At 42.7% G+C, this 26,402-nt stretch overlaps 1 protein-coding gene across 3 annotated transcripts in view; it reads right to left on the reverse strand.

Moving 5' to 3' along the window:
• Positions 1-1,877: 1,877 nt before the first annotated feature.
• The window catches only part of prickle2b (prickle homolog 2b), a 90,637-nt gene continuing 66,112 nt past the window's right edge, over positions 1,878-26,402 (reverse strand). For 2 of the 3 annotated variants that reach the window (XM_079683485.1, XM_079683486.1), the window contains 7 exons: positions 14,880-15,063; positions 9,805-9,918; positions 8,381-8,518; positions 6,347-6,550; positions 5,557-5,743; positions 3,647-4,522; positions 1,878-3,447 (listed from right to left, as the gene is read on the reverse strand). In XM_079683485.1, the coding sequence (XP_079539611.1) occupies positions 2,501-3,447; positions 3,647-4,522; positions 5,557-5,743; positions 6,347-6,550; positions 8,381-8,518; positions 9,805-9,918; positions 14,880-15,063 (2,650 nt within the window). In that variant the 3' untranslated portion in view covers positions 1,878-2,500. Of the gene's footprint in view, positions 3,448-3,646; positions 4,523-5,556; positions 5,744-6,346; positions 6,551-8,380; positions 8,519-9,804; positions 9,919-14,879; positions 15,064-20,900; positions 21,376-26,402 lie in introns of those variants that run through there. The other variant, XM_079683487.1, reaches the window with a different exon arrangement.

Consider the following 26,402-nt stretch of genomic DNA (forward strand, 5'->3'; position numbering starts at 1 on the left):
AAAGTATAAAACTCAAGAAGCAGAAACGTAAGATTTGAAGTCATTCCATAAAGTGTTGTCCCAGATGTTAAATGTCCTGAGGGCTTTCGCATATCCTGGATATGATCATTCAAGTTGATGAGAACAGGCCATCGAAAATGTTCAGATAAATGAGTTTGACATCTTGACACTAATTTCGACAATGTCATATGATTGTAAACTTTTTGTGACGTCAGTTAATCCTGAAGGCACCTAAATGCTGATGAAGATAATTTAGTGGCAGTCGCAGTTTAGTCGACAATATGACTTTCACAACTGGAAGCATCCAAGCAACAAGAGGATTATCTTCCCACCATCCGCTACCTTGAATATGGCACAGCCCGGGAAGCATATGGCTGCAATCTGTGGCACCACCCTCGGTACGGCCTTCATTTGCTTTTAATTAAACACATGGAGACACCCCATGCTTGGGTAAAAACCTGGCAAGGGACTATTAAAGAAACACCCAAATGAGAGTTAGATGATAATGATGTTAGGGAAGCTCATGTGTCAAGGACATTAATATCCACATTACTTAAAACAGGACTTTGCAAACACTTTATCGTATGTCTGGGTGTCCCATTACACTTAGAGAAACTGATTGCAGTACTTATCCAAACTTGCAGCTGATGACTGTAACAGTCTGCATCCTTAGTTGGGAGATGTGCTTAAAGCAGGGGAAAGTCCATTGGCAGTCAGACATAATGTATCTCACATGTTTGTGCAGCTGGTTTAGTCGTATCATGGCTGACTAAGTGAAGACTCTCTTCCTCCCTGTCTGGGACTTATCCGACTGTCCCAGAGTAAACATGAAAACTGGAGCACACGCCATGGAAGTTGAGGTTAGGTGAAGTAAACATACTAATGTGCCAATCATGTCATCAGCATTATTGCTTGAACACCTCTAATCAAGAGATTGGCGTTCACACACCTTGATCCAAGCATGTGTGTGTGTGGATTATGGGAGCTAGGAACAGTAATCCGTTGACCACATGGACGTCAGAGGCAATCCAATATACAGTATGACACTGCTTAACTCTTACAGACACAACCTGTTGTACTGTATTCTGCTGTATATGCAATATTTAAATGGGAGAGGATGTCTTGTTTATGATCTGACCTTCTTATTGTCGACAAGAGGCTAACCACACTAGCGGCTAACTGACTTTAATTTTGAGAAGCAGTGCTTTGAGCTAAATGTAAATGAATGGGTACTCAAAACGACAGAACTAACATGACAACTAGCATTATAGTTAGCACGATAAACATCAGATCTGCCAACTTGACATTATGAATCTTATTAGATTGAGATTGACATTATGACGAAGAAAAATCGTAAAGGAAGACAACCACCTTAATGAATTCAGTCCCTATTGATGAAAACATGAAGATCCATGCCAAGCAAATCTAGTGATATTACACATCGTACACAAATATAACTGCTTTTGGTGCTAGAGAAAATAATAGATAGATTTGGTCATAGATTTTCCAGCTTGGAGCAAAGTGGTGGATCAGCATTGCCATCCGCTCAGCATGTGAATATAGCAAGTATCACCCGATTTTAATAACTAAATCCCTGGACCGTTGTCAGTCGTTTCCAATTTGTATAGTCTGATGATATGAACCAGAGCTTCAGTAGCATCTGTTTCCAGGACAATGGAGCTCTGTTCGCTCCAAGTGACGGCACCCATTAGGGTTGAAGTATAACAAACCAGCGGAGGGTGACTCTCCCAATCAACCTCTACACCACATTGTCATTCATTTATGCATTAAACAGATGGAGAAGGTGACTGTTACTCACTCTTGTGAAAACTAGACACATGTGTCTGGAGAGAAACACCAGCTGTCAATCAAAACACTCACTGAAATACTCCTTTATTCCAAATGCAGGACCAGGTCAGCCAAATAAAACATGCATATGTTGTCATTTTCTATCTCTACATTATAGATATTTAATACATAAATGATTCTATCAATACAAAATATAAAAATATGTGAGGCCTCATTTACAACCATATTTACATGGACTTCCTTAACTTAAGTGAAATTATTAATTCAATTATCTATGTACATACTATGAACTAAATACAATAGTACAGTATATCCAAATCACATTGCATGAAAAAGCTCAACTTTACCAATCTGACTACCTTGCACACGTGTTTGCTGCATGGAATTGAAGTTATGAGTAAAATAAAATTGCACATCAGCGTTTGATAAATGTTGTGACTTGATAGAAATGCGCATTGTTAGCCTTAATACTCAGGAGATTTTCTGAAACATTGAAATGAACAAACATGCATGCTTTTTCACTGTTTTACCGACTGTTATTCATCACTGACTCTCTATTACTTGATATTCAACACTCAACAACACTGAATAAATGGACCTTTAGTTTCATTTATTTTTTTTGTTCCAGATGGAAGATGTTAGTGTACACACGCTGGACAAAGAGTCATTTCCGTTGCTGGACGACAGGATGTTAGGAGATAATGCAGTTCTTGCTCTTTCTGCGTTTGCGGGTGTGTAACTGCCCGCTGTGGCTGGGTGCTCCGATCCCTGTGTTGTTGTACTTATGGACAAGCTCCTGGTTGCTGAGGTAGCGCATCTGGATTGGTCTGGGGATCGGCTCGCCCAGAAAGTACCCTTCATCCTCTGATTCTGAGGATGAGGAGCAAGTGGAGCACCAGCCGTCATCATCGTAATCATCCCAGGAGTATTGGTTTAAGCCAGTGCGCCGGCCGGCCCCAGGGTTCTGAAGAGTCAGGTCTGAAGTGGTCCTGGGGCACGGCCTGAAAGGTTGGGGCTGGTATCTTCCCGCCCCGCCTCCACCCCCGAACTGGTCCCTGGCGCTCCTGGGCGGCGGGAAACGGTCGTAATCCTCACGGACACACAACTGTGGTCTTTCCTGAGGTCTCACTCTTCGCTCGGCCACCAAATTGAGAGCGTTTTCTGAACGAGACCGACGAGATCTCCGGGAGTGGTGGTGGTGCCGGCGCCTCTGGGGAGTGTCCTCTGGTGCATCTATCCTGACACCGGCACCCCTTCCACCTCCAGCGACACTGACACCACCCACCCTGCGCTCACTGATGGGTGGTAGGCGGGCAGCATTGGCACTGCTCACCAAACTCACCCTGTCCTCCTCCTGGAAGGTGAAACCGGGCGGTAAATGACTCATGCCCATCCCCATGCCAGTGGGGTCGCAGTACTGCAACTGGTACGGGGCTGACCTGGGAGGATTAATTTCCATGTAGGGCTGACCGGCTGTGAGGCTGTGAATAGAGCCAGAGCTTCGAAACTGCGCTGAAGAGTTGAGGGTGCCCATGTTACTTTTCTCCGACACGTTCATTCCAGAGTCTTTGCTCAGGTCTGGCATGGAGAAGCGGGAAAGATGCTCCTGACGCTTTCCTCCTCCATCGGCAGAGTGGCCTGTAAGAAAGCAGAGTCAACTTCAGTTAAACTATGTCTCTCTTTGAATTTTACGTGAATACATGTAAATTATGTCTTCAGCAAAGTAAACATAATAAGCGATTTATACTACCAACAACACTAGCACTTCTGCTGTAAACAAAACTTCTTGGATCTATAAAATGGGGCCAGACTAGCAAAGAGAGGCTACAACACCCACCTGTAGCATTGGACATGGCCAGCGACTCCATGGACCCTCTTGGGGTCTGCTCCAAAGGCGTCAGTTGTTCTGAGAAGTTAAGTGCATTGATGGGGTTCCTGCTCCTTGCCACCTGGGTTGCAGCTGGAGGTCCCACCTCTCTGTCCCTCTGAAAGCCGTGCAAACTGATCGAACGCTTGTCAGAGGAAAAGCCATTGTGGTGCTGAGAACATTGGGACATCTCTGTGAAGCTCTTCTGGGTCCTCAGCTTAGGTGGATAGTAATCCTCTGGAACCGGCTGTTGGAACCACATCTCATTCATAGATTGGCCTTTCAGGGCTGAGATGGTTGGTCTCTTTAAAATCCCGTTCTCCTTGATCCTGTGATCCTGCTGTTGATTACTCTGTCCAGAGCAGGTGGGGTTATAGGCAGTTCTGACATTGCACTGGCTGAGCAGCTGGAGGGGGGTGGGGTTTGCAGACCCGTCTGATTGGGACTCATAGTTATAGATGTCACGTGCCTGCTCTTGGCTCTGCCATGCAGGTGGCTCGCGAGTCAAACTGGGTGTTTGGCTGGAGAGACTCAGGAGATCCATTTGTAAAGACAGTGGGTCCACCTCCCCTGAAAACCTCTCATTCTGCTCTCCCCCTCCACTCTTCGCTGCCTTGGAGCTGCGTCTCGACTCTCTGGTGGAGCGAGCGCTTTGGAAGGCCGAATCAGAGGAGTCAGAGCCGTTGGGCTCCTCCCCCAGGCTGCAGGAGCGGGAGCAGAAGATTTGGCCCTGCTTGGGCAGGAAAGGTCGACCCAGCAGAGAGCATTTGCAGCGGGCACAGCAGAAACATCCCTCTATGGCGTGCCAGTGCTGCCCATCATAAGTCATCTGGCCCTGGTCAATGCCTGCAAGAAGGATTCACATCGGTTTATGCAAAATACAATTGTGGGACTTGTGTTCAAATGCACAATTAAAATGCAAAGCACTATGTCTTTATCAAAGAGATTGAAATGAAGAATCTTAATGTCTTTATTTGAAATGCTGTTTTTTGTTGCTTGTTGAGTGAGAAAATAGAGCTGGAGGCGACTTAACTGCGCCTGGGGGCAAAGTCATTATGGAGCTTTCCCAGCATTGTATAAACACTTTGCATTTGAGTAAGCTTGCAGTTGTTGCTGGGGGAAAGAAAACCAGCTATTTGCTAATGGCTTCCATCTGGTTTGAGCATGTTTTTCTGATGGTTTCAATTTATAATCAGTTGTGTTTTTTGGCCAAATACTTTTCTATATCCTGTCAGACAAATAATTACAGAGCAAATTTGTTGAGAGGTTTGTGCCAGAATCACACCTGGGCATCCTGTCGGGCTGACGCACACACAGAGTTTTTACAGGAGGTGGAACAGGGCCAAGAGGTGTTAATATGAAGGTTCCCCAATAAAAACGTTTTTTCTTTCAATGGGTTTACCTCTAACTTGACAAATGTATGAATGTGCATTCAACTGATGCTTGGTGCATGGGCTGTCAAAGAAAGAGATCCTAAGGAGGAAAAGTCACAAAATACAGTCATGCCTTTGACCCAGATTGGTTTCACACTGCATGTTATACATTATACATATGTAGGTGCTCTTTAAGCGGAGGTCTCTCCGTGTTCCTCTGCTACGTGCCCCTGCTTCAAATGCCTGCGCATGACATCATTTGGTGATAAACTGCTGAAAAACAGGCCACATCCTTTCTAACGTGGCCCTTTTCTCCTCTTACTTGATGCCAAAAGAAAATAGGTCACTCCTTAAAAAAAAAAAAAACCTGAAGCCGAATAATGCTCCACTTAATTTTTCCATGTATTTAGCATTTAGCCCTTTTCTGTAGGCATTCCTTTGCTGCTGGTGATGATTAATGACATGTGTACAGTGTATCAGTAACAGTGATAGATGCCAACAGCATACCAATGTGCTCCCCACAGGAGTCGCAGTACTCTGCGTAGAGTGACTCGAAGCAGGAGCAGCAGTAGGGCCGTCCTTCCTTCATGATGTAGCGCTGGCCCCCCAGCACAGTCTCGCACTCGAAACAGCAGAAGTGCTTCATGTGCCAGTGACGCCCCTCTGCTTCGGTGCACTCATCTGCAAGGATGATCTGAGAAAGGAGAAAGAGTATCGTTTATCACTGAGCCTCGGATGGTAAAACCTCAGGTGGGTTATTACGGGGCGCTGAATGACAGGACAAAGGCTCGGCTCGCCCCCCCCCCTCCATTTCCTACGCACCGCTTTTTCCTCTGCAGCCTAATACTCTGAGATTGTCCCCTTTGTCGCACTTGTGACAAAGTGTGGGAAGTTAATGCATGTGGGGACTTGAGGAAATCTATATGGTGCATTTACTTTTAATCATCCTGCTGGTAAAACACCAGGGTGCTTTTGAAGTACTAACAGCGTCCTTGTCCCCATTAGCCGGGAGTGTAAGTCAGTGCTAATGGTTGGGACATCACGTCATCGAGAGCTGACCCCATTAGCTAAGAAAAACCCTTGCATGTTTAAACTGGGCCAGAGTGTGTTGGGAAGCTTGTGAGCATCATATGACAGCATTTTGCACTATATTCACGTGCATATGTGCAACATTTGCGTATGTAAATATGTAATAAATAGCTCTTCTTACACCATCCCACAGGAACAGTAGGTTTCATGAACAGATTTGTGGGTCTTTTAACACATGATTATCTGTGTGTGTTTGGCATGTGCTCACCTCATCGCAGGCGGTGCAGCGTGGCTTCAGCCTCTCAGCATGGTGCCGCCCGCAGTAGATCTTCCCGTCCTGGTAGAAGTAGATGAGGTCCACCAGGAGCTCGTTGCACATGCTGCACACGAAGCAGGCTGGGTGCCAACACACACTGTGACCAGCCCGTGTTGCAAACACCGCAATGTCGCCGCCATTTATCTGGCCTCCGCACTAAAGAGAAGTGGAGGAAAGTAAGAGTTAATCAGCGTTTCAGCTTTTATCTGTACTTCGTCTCATATTTCTTTGGCAATGGGTTTTTCAATACCAAAACTTGGAGTAGCGGTTGATACTGAGTTGAAATTCTATAACTTAGATCCTGGGCAAATGGTGGCTTTACTACAACTTGTTTTATGTGTAGTGTCTTTTACACTGACAAAGACACAAACACAGCACATACATTCTTTATAGTTAATCACTATGTGAGAGATGAGCCAGCGCCAAGTCAGCCAGCTCAACCAGAGATGGACTCTAATGCCCATGATCTATGGGCTCAGATACTCTAAATTGAGTTCAGCTTTAAAGAACATTAATTTAAATACATGTATTCGTGGGCATCTTATAGCACAGTATGGTACCAATTTCTCAAGTAATTGAAGTAAATCCATTTGATAGAGCGCAGAATAGCGAGATTGTTGAACCATTTGTGAGGACTTAATTGGTCTATACAATTCCCAATTCCAAAACCTCAATGTGAAAGGCTGCAGAACGTTGCAAACGAGAATTTGGGAATGTTTAAAGGACAAATTGAATGAGTGCTGTTTCAGTGCTACAGAGGATCTGAACTGAAGATGTACAGTTTTTTAAAAGTAACTTTTTTCCAAGAATGTCCTGGTATCTTCAAAAGGTCAGTGCTGTTACAAATCAAGTATATCTGATTGGTGCATCTGTTGGTTACACCATTTTGCATGAAAGCTAAAGTGTGAGCATGAGGTTGTGTTTACATGTGTGGCCCGGGAAGGTCACAGAGGGGTAGTCGAATGCCTGCTGGAGGACGTTGGTGGGGCAAAGGGGAGAAATAAAAAGTGAGTGAAATATGGGAAGATAAAAAAGGAGAGCGAGATTGGCGTGGAGTTGTAAAGGTGGAGAAGCCGGAAAGATAAACGAGAGGGAGTGCTAAGGAGACAGGGGGAAAGGTCGGGAAGGGAAAGTAGATTTAGAGGGGTGGGAAGATGGAGACAGAGCGAGAGTTACAATCAGGTTATCTAACTGGCACAAATCCTGGTGCTGCAAGGAGGCCAAGAGGGGGAGGGGGAATTCAATCAATACACACTCTCCCAACAATGTGCTGTATTTGTGTGTCTGCTGAGCGAACCAGAAACACAAGCTATAAAGTAGCTATACACCTGGGGCACCAACACAACAGAGAGTAGCTCCGTTTTACTCGAGTTGGTCGTACACACAGTAATAAATGGCTAGCGGATACTGAAGTGCGCTGGTTTGTTGTTAAAAGAACACTCTCCATTGCCCTCTTTAGTCCCATAAGGCCACAGCAAGAATAAATGTTGACAACACATTAAAGATTTTATGGGACTCTGGGTACTACTATGAAATATTTCGAGAGGACTTAGTGCAGATTTAGTTGTAACTTAGTCCTCTGAGGTATTTTATAAGCCTTGTAAGTCTTAAGAAAAGAATTCTGTGATTGGCAGACAGCAGGGAAAAATAAGACACAACATAGACATGCGACACACTTTGAGGTTAGACTGACATGTCCAAATGTTATTATATGCCCTTTATATGACCACATTAAGAACTCCTCGTAAATCACTACAAATAAATGAATTGCCAACAGGCTCTTTGTTGCGTCAGTCACGATTCATGACTTTCATTCTACCGGCCACATGACACACCTTTGATCCCGTCACACTTAATATGCTCCTGTAACATGGACGCAACGCAGAAATGACATCTAGAAGTGAGGCAACGGGTGGCCTTCAGATCATCTTTGATCTTGTCATATCCATTGACTGCTGAGGAAATAATTTTTTGCTGTCAGCTTACCTGTTCGCAGATCGCCCCCGTCATCGTCACGGGGAACGGTCGGACATTGCCACGGCCCAGATTCTCCCGTTTCCGTTGGTTACTGAACAGCTTCAGTTCTCTCTTCTCCTCGTCGTCCAGACCATTACAGTAGCGTACCTACACACACACACACACACACACACACACACACACACACACACACACACACACACACACACACACACACACACACACACACACACACACACACACACACACACACACACACACACACACACACACACACACACACACACACACACACACACACACACACACACACACACACACACACACACACACACACACACACACACACACACACACACACACACACACACACACACACACACACACACACACACACACACACACCCCAACATATATTCGTAAAATGTAATATTTTTGTGTTCCTTTTCAACATTTTTTATTGAAAATGAACCGTTGGTATTGTTACCATATATAAATATATTTTTATTTAATTGATATCTAAAGGGATCTAAAGGGATTAACCCAATTGTCATGAGTATGAAGACGCTGTCATTTTGTCATAAGCATTTCATTATTTGAAATAAGATTGGTCAGTAAAACGTGATTTAAAATAAATAAATAAAACGCATCCTATTGATAATCTGGTAACAGGCCCCTGAAACACTCATTGTTTTGATTCTAATCTGATTAGTGTTGTTGACATCGACCAATTCATATTTAGTAGAAGGGTTTAGGGATGGTGACATCATCTGCAAATACGGATTACATTCACACAGCTGTTCACGCTTTTGTAAGCCAATTAACAGAAACAACAGTTCTTAAATTGTTTATTTTTATTTTAAAGATTACTCTTGGGGACCGGGAACAAGCAAATAGAGAGAGAGAGAGAGAGAGAGAGAGGGGGAGAGTATGAGATGCAACAAAAGTCGACAGCTGGAATCAAAGAGTGGATGTTGTGGTTAGCTGGCATGTACCTTAACCATTCAGGGGCTCCCAAAAACATAAACTTAATGGCTCTTAGCAAACCACTTCCATGATGTCATCCACTAATAAAATAAACCCCTCTCAAACCGAAATGAGCTAACGTTACCAATATGTTACAGTGGATAATGAAGTGAAACAGCTCAGTCTGATAAGCAGGCGAGCGGCTAAAGCTTACAGATCTTCTTAGTGGTGTTTCACTTGTTTATGGCAATAACATCTTCACATTAATTGTGGCAAATGTTTATTGCTGTACAAATCTTTGCAAACAAAAACCTAAATATTTTATTCCTGTCCAGTCCGACTCCATTTTTTACTACGTCTGTCTCCTTCCTTCTTCACTCTTATCTTTCTATTGCCCTGAAGGAGGGGAGGGAGGGATGGATGGATATATGGAAGGAAGGGGGGGGGGGGTCAGTTTGGACTCTCACCTCATTGTCGTGGGGCGGGAGTTGATGGAGCAGCTGTTTGATGCGATATTTCTCTCCAGGGCTGTTCACATAGGGCACCTTGTCCTCAGGCAGGGAGCTGTAGTACTGATGGACCTGAGCGAGGGACAGAGAGAGAGAGAGGGGAGAGTTAAAAAAGAACACACATGCAACATGTAAACAAGCGGACAAATGCAAAATACTATAGGCTGCGGCCGGTAATTATTACCAATATGAATAGCTCATGGTTACTATTTTGATTTGTTGTATGAAATGTCACCAACTGATGACAAATGTCCATGAAGAACTGTCTCACTCTTTCAATAGCTTACTTTAACAGCATTAACACATAAATGGATACAGATTATAAGGATAAGAGAGAGAAAAGATAAATGTATGAAGGAAAAAACATATATTTGGCCTTTGTATTATTGATAAATTACACAAAAAAGTTAAATTATTATTAAAACCTATAATCATAGCATTTTGTATCTGGTCTAGTAATCTTTTCACAAAATAGGTATGCAAGGACTAAATTAACCGGATCTACAACCTGGAATGACCTAACACACACAAACCCCCCCCACACACACACACACACACCCTCACAATTAAAATCACTTTGATTTATGGTCCTCCTGCGGAGACTTAATGGAACCTCACCTCTCCATCTTTGCACATTGACATGGGAATGTATTGCTGACCCGTCAAATGTACACACACACACACACACACACACACACACACACACACACACACACACACACACACACACACACACACACACACACACACACACACACACACACACACACACACACACACACACACACACACACACACACACACACACACACACACACACACACACACACACACACACACACAAACACACACACACACACACGTAGCAGTGCGTGTGCATAAGAATGTGTGCGACTGGAGGATTAATGCTAATCTGGCCATTCAAAATTGTTTAGGACATTCCTTGCATTACAGCGCCAGACAATGAGTGTCATCTCCAAGTTATTTATAGTAGCTTTTTTTATTACACTGTAACAGGGGGCCGGGGTATCACAGGGGTCAGGCAGTCGTATATGAATGTGATTAGAGGGGGGTGCAAACCCTGAGGGACGCAGGGTTATAAAGGAGGATTTGAGGACCGAGGTCAAAGACAGAAGAGGACAATGCGGGGTGGGGAGAAGTTAATAATACACAAAATAATTTTTTTTAGATGGAAGAAGAAAGGTCAAGATATTGTTCGATCGAATGAAAGAAACAACATATAATGAACACTTGGAACAACATGATCGATAGCTGCTGACTCAGTCACCCAAATGACCAATCTGTCTACAGAATGGATCTACTCACGAGAAGCCATCAGCTTTGTCCTTGGCAATAACACAAAAACAGATTACCTTGAATAACGCAGTTACGCATCAGTAGATAGAGACCTAAATGAAAATATATTGTTTTTGAGAACTGGCATATATTAAAGTTTTTTATTTGTTGCAACATAGTGTACAGGCATGTTTGATGTTGAGATGCTTTTAAAACAGGAACATCTCGATGTAAGCGTAACCTAATTCCATCTGCTCTGCTTTGTTGGCTAAAACCTTTGTTGGCAAGAGGTGCTGGATCTATGTCCGGCAGCACGGCTCAGGACACCGGGGGTTCTAAGGATAGTCCGTGAAAGACTGACTGTGGTCAAGCACTGATAAATCACACAGCGCCTGTGCTTCCAGACACACACACACACACATATACTGCTAATGATAAATTATGAAAACTGCTTCCAACAACAACAGGGTTACAATCTGGAGGTGAAAGGCACGTTGCCCCGAGGAAAATATCCTAAGACAAATACACACCCTAACACGTGCACACTTACATGCACATAATGGACGCAGTTGGAGCGATAGCCAGGAGGAGCAGCTTGTGATAATAACTGTAATCGAAAGCAGACGAAACTAAAGACAGGGCAGAATTTCGAACTGTACTGAAAGGAGTGTTTTTAAGAGCTAAAGCAAATGGTAGGACTTCGCAGCTGAGTGGCAAGAGCGATCGCTCCACACAGCTGGTTTCTATTGCTGTTAATGGCCAGACAGCCGGAGGAAAGGACACCACCAGGCACCAGTCCTCACATTCTCTCAACAAGACACTTTACAGTGGTTAGTGGACATAGATATTATATTGTTGAGAAAACACTCGTAGTTAGGGCCCAACATGGTGGGAAAAATTGTGTTTTCATAGCTTAATGAGCAGATTTAACGGTCTGTTTTAATTCTCTGTCCTCTTTCTCACGTCTTCGCTGAAATTGGCAAGATCCCATGGCTTGACATTGCACAGTTGGGGGAGCAAATTCAATGCGTGTAAAAGTTAAAAAGCATGAGAGATGTTTTAATTAAGCATAACACATAAGCTGCACTCAAAGTACTGAGTATAATACAATTTGACTGGATGTAGTAAAGTCTAAAGCCAAACTAGCAGCTCTGTGAAGTTGTATTTAGAAACAGTGGTATTTGCTTAAAGTAGTATGCTTAACTGCCCACAGTCACAATAATAGTGTGTTGGAGCATAGAAAGTATAATGTTTACTGTCGTCACCGTCTTATTCTGGTGCACAACTTCTGCAAATTAGCATCAAAAAACCTAATTGTGGCCCTGGAGAAGAAAAGTCAGATGTTGACATCATTTTGCTGGTTTTATGCTCTGGGAACCATACATATCGGGACAAACTTTCATTTCAATCCATTAAACCGTTGTGAAGATATGAACCTCAGTCTCTCTGTCAGCAGGATTTCATACAAACTACTGGTTAGATTTTCATGAAAATGGGTTGAAGGGTGTCGCATTGGCAAAGGTAAAAGCCATTACATTTGGAACAGATACAAATCTGTTAACATTGTAAAATATGGCATTTGGCCTTGGTCGAGTTCTTCGCTCGCCAAGTGCTTTTCCATTTTAGTTAGGGTTGGGACATTTCCACCTTTAAGCCACGTTGTGGGCAATGCTAGAGATGTACAGATTTGCAACTGATCTGATGCAGCATTATCATTTAATGGTGTGTAAAGTGCTTTTAATAGCGTTATTAATAATCTTCCATTCACAGCTGCTGGAGGTAATCTGGTTAGGTCCAGTTTCCATTGTACTTGATTTTGGATGGGAACCTGTCTATTTGTGCCATGTTCCATTTTGGAACAGGTCAAACTAACCTTAGGTATGGTTCAGATCTCAAATCTGTAATTCAATTTGAACCTGGAAAGACCGAATAACCTTTGACTGCTTTTTATTCAAATGTTCCCAATGTGAGCAGTCTGAAAAAGCAGAGTTCATGTTGAAATTAAAATCAGATCCTGGTACATGCCGGGTAGAGTCATATTAGACTGCAGCTTTATGTGATGGTAAAAGACCCAAACAGATAAACAGACACAGGCCAATGCTGAGTAACATTCTTGGCCTTGACAAGCTGTAACTTGGCAACATCCAAGAATTTTATTTGACAAAGATGGAGAGGAGAGAGCAGGACAGTGGGAGGGGAGTGTTGGCCGGCCCTCCTCCACATTGCAGCTCAATAACATCTCCAACACTTTCAGTAATGGCTGTGTTTGGTGATATTTCAGCTATTGTTGGCAAAAATGCAAACACAGACGGGAGAGTTGAACAGTGCGAAGTTATCCCTCACAATCCTCAGATATATCTCACTGGATCCTGGTCTGAAATCTCTCGTTACAGAGTGGAGACTTTACACCGCTGCTGGCTGAATAGCAGACTCATTCACAGCCCCAGATCCCTACGGGGAAACCTAAACCCACAGTTTAGATCCTATAGATTAGCTTTGTGTTTACCATCTCGCTCTGTCTTTACCTCGTGCTCAGGAAGACCGGGTGTTGAAAAGCCCCGCATCACGCGTACTTCCGCTCCTCTGTGAGAGGTCACACAACATGTTTCCACAGCTTGAATGACTTGGACGTGAGGTTGGGGTAATTTAAATCGCTATAGTTATGGACATTTTTAATCAAGGCAGTCAAACGTTCTCCACAAAATAAAATAGAGTTATTCTAAAGGTTGTTTACAATTGTGCTCATGGAATAGTGCACAGCCAATTTTGATTATTGCTTGACGGTTCCTGAGGTGCTATGACCACTCGACGAAAACCCTAATGACTAGGGGGACCCTGGAGGGGGGTGAAAAATAGCTTAGCTCATTCCTCGAAGGTGAACACGGGAGTCTGTGCCAACATTGTATTGACCAGTTCATTACTTTCAGTTTATGAACCGCATTAAACCAGCTTCCATAAACGCATCTATTGTCCTATTAAAATCCTCCCACACACCTATGGTTCAGTGGATTATCGTATTAGAGGATATTCTTCGACATGTATGGGACCATTTAATGTTTGTGTATTACGCAGGCTTAGCTTAGTGGCCATGAGGGCGGTGAAACCTACTGTTAACATGTTTCGCGGGTGGAATGAATTGGAGATTAATTTGACTGCTGGAGCCATATAATCCGTGTTATCCATTATCCCGAAAAAGGAGCATTCAGCAGAACTGGTGAGCTATCATATGTTGAGGTGCAGCTTTTGCAGAACACTTACATAATGTATGCATCAGATGCAAAGGTCAACACTATACTGGGATGTATGTTAATGTATAGAATTGTAAAACTGAAATCTATCTGTGAATGGAATATTTCCTCGTTTTTTGGCCTTCCATTCACGCAAAAAGGTTTTATAACACCTATGTTTTTGAAATCAGGGTTTTTAGAGGAGTGTGACAGTAATGTAACCCAGGGCTCTCATTGTCACTTTGTAAGAGTCCTGGCACGCCACTCTCTTGTTAACACCTGCTGTTAGACAACAAACAATACTTTGAACAGAAAATGATGCCACTTTCCAAGAATAGCACAAAGCTGTGGGCTCAGATGCTTAGATACTTTAAATGTAATTTTGTCTGTGTGGATGCAAACCTTTGGTAAACCAACTGCCTCTACATTCATTCACAACCTGGTGTAAAAGGCCAATATAGATCTTAGTCACGTGAGAATGTCACCCAGAGGGGTGGAAGATGCTTATACCTGCTCAGGTTTGAGTCCCGGTGGGACCCAGGCGTACTCCTCGAGGGCACAGCCTGAGTCGTCGTCCGAGGTGGAGTTCCTCTGGAAGTCGTACATCAGCTTGGTGACCGTCTTCTCCATCTCTACAGGCATGGCTGTCACAGCATGCTCCTCACGGCGACACTTACAGTGCACACAGATCTTCCTGCCAGGAAAAAACACAGAAAAAGAACATTAGTCAAGCAAATATCAAGTGTAAACTAACTGTGTGTTCAATATGCTCATACTAATGAAGGACGTAATGAAATAAGAGACTCAGATTAGAAATGCAGGCAGTAGTTGCTTGCCCTCTTAAATTACAAAGTTGTAAAGTGTGATTGGTGGTTTGCAAATAACCCTTGTACACTTTAACTCATTAGAGCCCAGTATACACCACCACGAGGGTGAAAACCAACCCTCAGTTTAATAAATCACTGTGTAAACAGAAATACATTTAGAGGGATAGAGTTTCAACAGAAACAAGACGTCATACTTGCTGTATGGGCCTCTGAAGCCCGTAATTAATCACTTAAATTAAAAATAACCAAATTACAATTTGAAAGGTAACCTTTCGATTACCTATACAAAAAAAGAGGAAAATCTGTCATGGACCCCCAAAAATTCAGTGAAACGTTGGACTTTTTTTGAAGACTTTCTACCCGTGAAGGATGTGAACTCCACACAGTTCATAGGTCAAGGCTTCCCACTGCCGCTCTCACAGTAAAATGTAGGTACCACAAAAACAAAGCTCAACAATCCTCTGGGGTACCAAGAACAGGAATATAATCACAAACAGGCTACGGAAATTAGCAGAATACAGCCAATGACAGTGATGGAAAGCAGCACTGTACAAACACACACCAAACACACACTCCTTTATGCACAAGGTTAGTGAGAAACAAAAGCAGATGCTTAGCTAGGACAGTGCTTCACTGTCATTCATCTGCTCTTTCGTCTCCAGTGGTGTACAGAGAGTAATAAAGAGCCTTGTTCATGGACTCAAACAACTATTCTTGGTTGTTGTCATACAAAATATTGGGTATATATATATATATATATATATTAACGACAATATCTACTCCTCTGAGGATAACACAGAGCTTGGGAGACGTCTTGCAATGAGCCGAAGTGGATGTGGGTTAAATGGCTAAGTGCATGGATTAAAATAAAAATATAGGCCACCTTCTGTAGGTCTGTACCTGGATCCAAAGCGGGAAGGCACTGCATACATACAGATTTCAGTGTCCTTGACAGCTCTAAGCCCCTTTATGAAGAGGGAATCTCTGGGTAGCCAGAAGGTTGCATGCCACTAACCCTTTCTGCCCCTCAGGCGGTCGAAACCAGGGAGAGAATCCCATTACCTTTCCAGACGGACGCCTGCCTGTCTGACAGACAGCCCTACGGAGGATCTTAAGGACACTCAGGACACCGCTTGACAGACTGACAGCTTGGTCGGCAGAGGATCTGTTAATATTAAGTCCTTGGAGCGCAGACAACACCATGTGGAGAGCTGGCCAAATCTCACATTGTCCCTTTTTCAAAAGAAGCACTTCTTGTCCAAGGGTTAAGTCTTGGTTAACAAAGCACTTCTGTCTATTTGGCTTAGAGCTGATTGGTTTTGATGACAGAATGGAGACTAAAAATACTTTCTAAGAAAAACAACTAATTGGCATGCCAAAGCTGGTCATAAGACATATGATTCTTAAAAAGAAAACATAAAAATGTATAGGTCTTAAGTTGGACGAAATCTCCATCACCACTTGAGATTCCTGGCCATACAGTCTATTACTGTCAGCTCCAGCTTTCCACACTACTGATGAGAGAGGGACACTACTGTAGTCATTGTGGAAGGGCAAGCCACAGGCTTCACAAACTAAGTCCATAAATATTTATGCCAGGGTACCATTGTCATGAATATGAATGGTTATGATAGACAGAGCAGCGATGTAACAAAGGCAGACAAAGTCATCAAGCAGCTGTCAAGCAGGCCCAATGAGAAGGGTGTTTGGCAAACCCCTGTCCCAGCGGCATGTTGCTATAGCCAGGGGCGACGCAGCTTGCCTCATTACAACCCAGCACCTTCACCATCATTACTAATTTAAGGATGATTATCGGGCTAACAGAATTACGTGCATGTACCAGAAAGCACACTCGCAGCGAGGATAATGATTGAAAGTGAAGGACAAAGACACCAAAGGTGGAGACAAAAAGGATAAGCATAATAAATACATCTCCCAGTCTTGTGATATGCTGCCAGGTGGATAGTATTTCTGCCTTGGGTTAAGGAGGGACTCTTGGAGATAAGAGTATACAAATAGCCAGAGCTGAAGGAAAGCATTTCACACCGCATTCCTTCTGAGAGTTCACTTTACAATGTCCCTGCTCAGCGGTCTGCGTATCTATGGGGTTCAACTTGGAGACAGTGTGGTGAGTGACCATTGGAGAAATTAACCTGGCACACACTCCAGAAGAGTCCAGATGTGCAATGATGACCTACCTCTAGTGATTCAACTAGAAAAATATCTGATCTTCTCACCTCAGCGCTGGCAGAGATACCAGTGTAGGCCTACAGGGACCCGTTTCTCCCCCCCCCCCTTCTATCCTCATGATTTACAACACGCTTCACGCACATGCCTTGGACTTCCCCTTCCCTGAAACCTAAACCCCAAGCTTCCCCTTGCAATCTACATGATTTCAATTAGGACAGATTCTGGGACTTAATACAACTCATCAATGATGCCTCGTAAAAGACTGCGAGGTAAAGTCAAGGAAGTTGAAAGGCGGGTTCTTTATTCAAACATGACTAAGCTTTCATCCCCCGGGAGAGGTAAAACACTGATGCAACATTGGCCAGTCGGAGCGTGGAGTTTGTTCAAGACCTGGGGGGTATTGTTGTTGGATAGTCATCCCTGTGACCATGATGTCAGTGGACAATGATTCACCGTTTCGGGTTAATTATCATCGCCTTGCTCTCCTAGATTAGCCATGTAACCAAGGTAACAGGTGGTTTTAATGCGTAACTGGAATCTGATAGACCCAAGTGACAGTTACATAGATTCGGTTCAATTGCTGTTTTCTCACTGCAGACCTTAAAGGTGGGGTAAGTACGTTTGAGAAACCGGCTCGAGATACACTTTTTGTTATATTCCATGGAATGATCTTAACATCCTGATAGCAATGAATATCTGAAGTGCTTTGACAACAAATCCATACAAAAATGTCATCTGTGGAAGCTGTAGTACTGTAAAAAGCACGACCAATCATCTGAGCCGGCCCGGTTAAAATAACTGGATGGCCTACCTGCCTGTCAGCCTTCCATCTGTGCACAAACTTATCTCGTGCCCTCATTGGTCATGTGCGCGTTCGTGTGTGTTGGAGGAGGGGCTCTGTAAGGAAGTGGCAGATTTTTTTCGGCTGTGTATTTTCAAATTCTAGCGCAGTCGAGCTGGTTTCTCCAAAACTATCTACCCCACCTTTAAGCAATCATGGCAAAACAAGGTGTTTTATAAAATACAAATGTACTATCTTAGAAATGATGCTTCAAATCAAAGCAAGAGTTGACTCAAAGATATCTTTGCAAGGCATAAATAGGGCTACGGTTGTATTAGGATGGAGTAAACTGAATTCAACCAAAGCTTAGGGAAAATATCTGATTCAACTGTATCCAAGAGCCAGTCGAGGAAGTATAGCCTTGGAGGGTTTGAAGCTGAAGTCTCATTCCTGAGCAGCTCCCAAAACCGCTGCAGCTTTTCCATGGCATCACTCTAGATGGCCAGATTAAAATCCCATCTTTAAATGGCAGCTCAGCGCAAAAGCAAAGGTTCGATGACAAGAGGGGAGAGCAGCTGGGTACACTCTTCAGCCAAGTCTTGTCTTCTGTTTTCCTGCTTTTGTATTCTCTGGAAGAAGAAGTGGGGGAAGAAGAGGAACATACACTTTTCTCTTTAACGCCCTCTTGTTTGGCCATTACAACATTTCCGTACAGTGTTTTTTGAGCTGTTGTTGGAATTGTTATGGATTTCAATGCTTAGCACTGCTTTCAATTACAAACACACAAGCAAAGAAAGCCTTTGTACCTGAACCAGGCGGCATGTCGTCTTCAGAGCCAATAGGAGTTAATCACAGTTGAACATGAGTGGAGGTGTTCCCGACAATAATCAGGCTCGACAAAGACGTTTTCTATTAGCGGCCAATTAGTATGAGCCAGATGCAGCGTGTTGTCGAGGACAGAGATTAGGCCTGCATCCACCTGTCATAACAAATTATAGAGAGCTCAAGTTCAACTAGCCTACAGCCTCAACCTGATGGTGAGTTTCCTCCACTGTATTGGATAAAAATATAAAAAGGTATTTTTTAATTTTTAACTACACAAAGACGATTTCAATAGCATTCAACACTGTGACTCCTCCCATGAGACACAACAAGTGTTTTAACGTTTATCCTGGAGGTGTGGGGTTAAAGAGAACTGTGAATTTAGGAGGTGGCGCAGGATCTCAATATAGATGCTACTATAGTTGTGTTATGAAACAGTAGAAGCCATTGGGTTTCGTACTTGAACCAAACAGACTAAAATATTGCAAAATATTGACCTCTGAAGTGATTCAAATTGAAGCAACAATCTCTTTTGGGAGTTTCACAACGTCAGTGAAGTACAAGTACAATATTTGCAAGAAGCTGGGATTTTGTCTTCCTGCTATAGCAACGTAAAACTCCCCCTAGTTGTTCACTCCCTCTGTCTTAGAATTGAACGATACAGGACTTGGGGGAGAAGTGGAAAGCAAAACGGAGAGAGATATATTTATGTACCATCAGACTGGGACGCTTTTAAGCTGCAGCCATGACACTGGATCACATTACTTATTCATTCAGTGTTGACTTGTTCCATAAAGTGACACTTCTTTGGATGGTAACAGGGGGAGTCATGGAAGGGACAGGCTTCCAAGAGAGCCTCAGTAAAGACTTCAGACTCAGACAGTGGTAACAGTGCCAGATCATAAGCTCATTTATGACCAACTACCTATATTAAACGGCTTTTGAAAAGCAGCCACCAGTGCAGTACAGTTTTTTTCCAGAAGCAGTTGTCGATGTCAGCAATAATCTTGATCTGGCTATTAGGCTTCTGTCAGCTCAGTATTTGGGTTGCTCTCAGAACCGAGGAGCCCAAAGATACTGCAGCCAGCTGTTGAAGCCACATTATTCATTATCCCCCTGTCAGTCCATTCATATGCTAATCCAGTGACCCTTTACACTGCCAAAAAGTAGCCATATAAATGGGTCAATTAGCCTGCATTGAGTCTTGTTATGTTCGCCTTAACACAACTGTTATGGAGCTGCGATTATGCCACTTGTTTCCAATTCAGTTTGAATGAAACCCAAGTAATATTATTAGAGAGTCAACTAGGAAAACTCAAATACAGGCTGCATCCTTATAACACTTGACTAGAGAAACATCATAAACAAGTTGATATAGGGGTCGAGAAATAATTTATTTTATAGAGTCCTAATGATAAATCTCTTAATTAACTAAGCAATCTATAATCCATATGGCACAGAGTCCAAACAACAAAGACTTTCATGCAGGAGAGCGCACAGTAGCTTGACCATTGCGCCACAGGGGGTGGGGTGGGGGATATAAACTGGTGAGAACACGTCTATGCAGGGAGAGCTACAGTGCGAGTCGGACAACTCTACATACTGTGTGGTATTTACATCCAAATAGCACCAGGTTTCAGCCATTAAAGAGTAAAGTGAGAAAGAACGCGAACACTTCCAAAATTATAAAATCCAACTGGTTTTAATATAAGCCTCGTGACTACTTCACTCACACATTCCAAAGAGGGAGTAAAGTAAAAAAAACTAATTATGTTTGACATGGAGTCATGGATACATTTGGGACTCAATCTTCTTTTCCATTACGCATTTAAAGCCCCAGCCTGGGTCGTCCGGTGCGCAACAAAACGGCTCCAAATGCATCACAAACACGATCAATAATCAGCTGCTTACCTTCTTACAAACTGCGGCGGAGGGAAGCCATAGCCCTGACCTCGGTGCTGGTTTTGGTGGTGCGGGTTCTAAAATACGTTTTCCTCATTGCAGAATTTCTCAAACAACTCCAACTCCACAGCTTTGCCACGAAAACACCCCAGTCTCACCTCGCTGTGTGGTGTCTGCACCCCTCCGCTACATTAACCCCCTCCGTTTAAAAGCCTTTTGTCACCCCCCTGCTCTCCGCAAACACACTCGGCAGTTGAGCAAATTAGGAGAAAGCGCCGTAGACGAAGAGCCAACTTAAAGTGCGTAAAGAGATCCACATTTACACATCCAAAAAACGAGTGAGCAGACTCCGCTGAAATATTTGAAAATATCCAAAGAAATAAAACAGAAATCTCTCGGAAACGAGGTTACTGCTTTCTGCTCTGACTGAAGAACAGTGCGGACTTTCGCTGCTTGAAATCACGGAGCGCTAGAACCTCTCTGCTGACCGACCCACTGAATAACAGCGCTTTAATCCTGCAGCGAAATCAAGTCACTGTAAATCACATGATCCCTTCCGGTGTGAACTTTCAAAATAAAAAAAGACATTGCCAAATGGATTGGAATATTATATTTGGTTGAATAGAAAAGTTATATATAATTATATAAGATTATAAAAAAATATTTTTGGATATGGAAATCTTTTTATTTTATTTTTTAAAACCAAATTAGTATACAGAGAACAAATACATCTAGCTCAGCGTTGGGGGCAACACAATTGTGGACCCTTCAGATGTTACTTTAGCCTCTTTATTTTATTATACTACAATATCAGATGTAAAAAAATTATTTCAACACTTCACTATTAATAATGCATTGGTATGTTTGCCTATATTTGGTTCATTTTCTGAACCTTCAACAGCGTTGGGCTTTTATTCTTTAATGTACAGTGAGCGGACATCAATTAAATTCCCTTTTATTGCAAAGCTTTTGTTTGAGGGCACGGTTGCTTACTTCCTGTCTTATGGGCCCTCTCTGGTTGACTTGACACACGCTCACACACACCGACCCTCCCCCCCCCCCCCCCCCCCCCCCTTATTCCTCTCTGCATACTAATATCCCGGTGTGATGTCAGCAAGTCAGCGTCCCAACATTGGTGTAATTAGCAGCGTGAATGACTGGAGTTTGGGCGGGATTTGCATGTGAATTAAACCACTTCCCTGAATCAACTGGCCCATGGACAAGAAGAGAGAGAGAGGGAGAGAAAGAGAGAGAAGAGCTGCAGGGCTCTGACCTGCATGGGGAAATTGGGAGGTGAGCCCCTGTAAACAAAATAGTGCTGTTTAGCATAAGAAACGGACATTAGCTGGAGAAGGGGCATAAGGCTTACAGACCAATGAAAATCCACTGAATCCAAAACAAATGTGAAGCCAATTTAGTTGGATTTTTAAACTCCAGGAGCCAATTTTCGAAATGCACCCATTGTGTCCATTAGTTGTGCCAAAGATTCATTAACAGAAGACAGAGTAGACTAGCCTTCAATGCACACTTGCTATACATAATATCCTGCTTATATTGTGTATATTGTGTTAACACAAAAGTGTTTTTATTTGTCGGACAGTTTATAGACTTTTTATCTTCACGGTCATCTGTATATTTTTCTTACTCTCTAATGCTGGTTTATTTCTATTTTGAGATGTTCATATTTCAGAATTGTTTATTTCTACTATTTTAATTTGTTATTATGTGCAATGCCTTGTTTTGTTTTTTTGATGTTGCAACAAAAACATTTCCCAAATTGGGATTTATTAAAGTACATCTGATCTTATCTTATAAATTACTACCATCAATGCATATGTAATTGCAAAGTATGTGTAATTATGTTATTAGATAATGTAGTAATGTTGGGCAATTTGTCGCTTTGCCATGCTTTGAAAAGTGATATAGAAGTAAAGCTTCCTTCCTACATTGTTATGATTATCAAAACACAGCTGTTATAACCTACAAGCCAGAAAAAAGCAGGGGGCAGATTTTTATATGATCAACACGTGGAGTTAGCTTGACAATTGTGCTGGTTATGCAAACAAATAAACAGCAGAATTGTTCCCTAACAGATTGCCACCATATCAGCTATTCTGGGCTCTCAAACACTCACATGACAGGAGCTTCTTTATGCTACTCCCCTTCTCCTGTTCCTACAATGAGTGGTAGGAGTGTTAAACAATGTCCTGCTGCTGCTCCACATTTGCATATTTGTGTAACGCAAAATGTGTCAAGAAACAGGAAATATTGCCAAAAGTTTTCTGGCAGTCAATTAAGGCTGAACAGATTTGAGGAAGATTTTTAAAGGCAACTTGGAGCACGGATGGGAGTGGGTTAGAAAGTAATTAAATCAAGATTTGTCTATATTCTTCTCAAAGTGCCCCGCTGCTGCCTGTTGGCTAACACAAAACAAGAAATGTGGAGAGGAATATCTTTTTTTTTTTTTAACTTCCTTTGAAATAATATATGTAAAGCTGCACAAGGAAGCATTTTCTTCTGAAAACCGCCAGCAGCTCGGAACGACCTCTTCAGTTTCTAAGGACAGTGCTTCAGTCTTTTTCTCCTTCAGGAACTGTTCCTTCAGACTGAAGCTCTGCTTTTCTTTTTTGTGTTCTCCACTCACACATGGCAAGGCCAACTCTTGCTGTGACTTTGTCTCATACATCTCAACATAAGACCGCGGCCTCTTTACAAACCCAAGAATATCAATTACAGCTCGGGCTGTACTTGTGGCCTATCCACAATATTTTTTAGAGGACCCCTAAGTGACAGTGTCCTCAGTTCGGAGCGACCACAGAATGGGTCAATTCTTGTGGGGCCAGGCATTTACCACAATAGGTTATTCCCTTTTTGCCAATAAACTGTTCCTCAAGCTGTTTCAAATGCCCAGAGAGGAGTGAATAAAAGCATAGAGGCCAGCTTGGGGGACATACCACAGATAGCATTGCCTACATGAACTCCTGGCATGCACCAAGAGTCGCTGCTTGGTAATTTTAGACAGTGAGCCAAACAGGTTTACTCCCTTCCCAAGCATGCATAAGCGTATTGAGTTTTTTGTCTCTATCAAAGCACAGGATGAGAGATATTGTAAATACATGTTGCCCCAGGGGCCGGGATCCCTATCTAAAGCATGCAAGTTGTATGGCATCAAAGGATTATATCCTACTAGAAAATTATTCATATTTCACCAGGGAAGGAAATGATTTATATACTGCATGACATGGTAAGAAAAACACTCCTGATAAATCAACGCGTTTATCTCGATTTGAAAAGTAGCCAACATCCCAACATGGCTTCCTCATCTTTATTTCTCCTCTGCTTTTTTAGGAACACCAGTCTCCTCTCCTTTCATGTGGCAAATGCTGATGGCTATCACTCTAGAGTCAACATACGAGGCAGCTGGGACTCACCCCAACAGCTGATAGCTCAGACATGTTGGGAGGGAGGGAGAGAGCCAGCTTCCTCTCCATATAGTTTTCTATCCCCCTGCTGAAGAAGGTTCCTGAGCACTTTCTGACTAAGTATTTACAGTGCTGCAAATCCGAGCTCTAACTGGCTACTGAACTGTGACGCAACTCCTTTAACCAAAGGGTCAGGCGGCCATGATTTTGAGGGCGGGGTTATATTATCACACCATTTCATTCCTCAGAAACCTGACCTGTCTTGGACAACGAGCATAGTGAGAAACAATGGGTTTTCTGAGGGTTCACTGAAGAAAGAAAGTCCTGCAATCTCAAATACATTTGAGATAAAAGGAAGAAAAAGACAAGTGATACAATATTTTGCCTCATTAACCACAAAGCAGATTGTTAACTAGTTGAATAATAACTTATTTAACTAGAAGTAACAGCTTTCCAACATCCGCCAGGGGGCTAGTGCCAATCGCATTCACACCGCAGTACTTTGCCTGAGGCAAGATTACGCTGACGTCACTTCGTCTTCTTCTTCTCTGGGTTTACTGGCAGGCCGCAAAGCCACTTCACGGCGAGCACAAAAAAAAAACGAGAGAAGAAGAACTACACGGGGGAGGGGGTATAAAGCCCACCCGCTGTACATGATATATATATATATATATATATATATATATATATATATATATATATATATATATATAATAGGTAGGCTCAGCAGACAGACCATAGTGCAAAGATAAAGTGTCACATGATTATCTACTAAATAGTGAATTCAGCATCAACTTCACCAAGATGAAGTTCATATCTACCTAAGATAAGTGTTACTTTATGTCTCTACTAGAATCCGAGCTCAAATTACTCAAACCAACAAAATGTCCAAGCAAAGAATCATGTGCACCATGAGGCTGGGTTATAAGGGTAATTTACAAATAAAACACCCCATTATAACTATGGACTTTATCTTTATGTATTTATTATATATTACCCCCTCAGGCTGATTTTGGAAAAGGACATTAACCGTTGTTTGGTATTTTCCCCTTATTTATCTAAAACAAATGACATGATAAATTACTTGTGTTTATGTGTGTAAGACTTGTGTTTCTGCCCCTGCCATTGCTGCACAAGGTTGCAACATTGTAGATCAATTCAACCACCGACACCTGTCTGCTCTCACATTCTTCTATTCTGCAAATTTGGGGTGGGACACAATAAATAAAGCTTCGCCAGTTTGTTTGTTTTATTGCACAGTCAAGACATTAAAATATCGGCATCACGCCCCTCAAGTAGCTTTTGCGAACATCGCTCAAAACATTTGGAGTTGGGAACTGCTTTCTGTAGAAGCTGCTGCATCCCGTCCTCAGAGTAAATTGCCAGAAGTGCCGACACTTCCTCATCATTCCACCGCTCCGGTGTTGTAGTACGTGTGGTCATAACTGCTTTAAAGTACAAAAAAATGACTCGCTCAGGTGTGGATGTGGTTTTGTAGCGAGGAAAAAAATGGCTGCCTAACAAAAAAAATTCAGAGTCTAACGGGGCGTGGTTTGCAATTCGCCCAGCCAATAAAAATAGAATAGAAATTGGCACTCTTTTATCACCAGGTTCGTACCACCTCTCTAGCAGGGACTGAAAATGGCCAAAAGAGTTTCTGGCACTGAGTAGTCCTGGCGGTGTGAACGCGACTTTATTGCTACTAACGGAACTAAAGAACCAAAGTACCAGGGAAAGTCCTGCGGTGTGAATGCGGCTCATGAAGGCAGGATTTTCTTCTCAACATTGAGAGGTGAAAAAAAGTTAATCTTTAATTGCTAGATTATTTGCTAGTGCACAGACCAACACATCAAACTACCAGGGCATTAAACTCGCTGAATGGCACACTGGAGACGATGTGGAAGTTGTTGCCAACCACTGCAGATAATCCTGGTAAATTTGTTTGCTTACCTGCTGTTGGATAACGGTCCTTCCGCTACATTAAAGGTGAAATGATTCATGTTAACACTCACATACAGTTACAAAGAAGAGGAAGCAGCTGCCAGTTAGTATAAAGGTTCACTGATTTCCCCAAACCATTGAGTGAGAG

The sequence above is a fragment of the Notothenia rossii genome, assembly GCF_949606895.1.
Source record: "Notothenia rossii genome assembly, chromosome: 5".
NCBI lineage: Eukaryota > Metazoa > Chordata > Actinopteri > Perciformes > Nototheniidae > Notothenia > Notothenia rossii.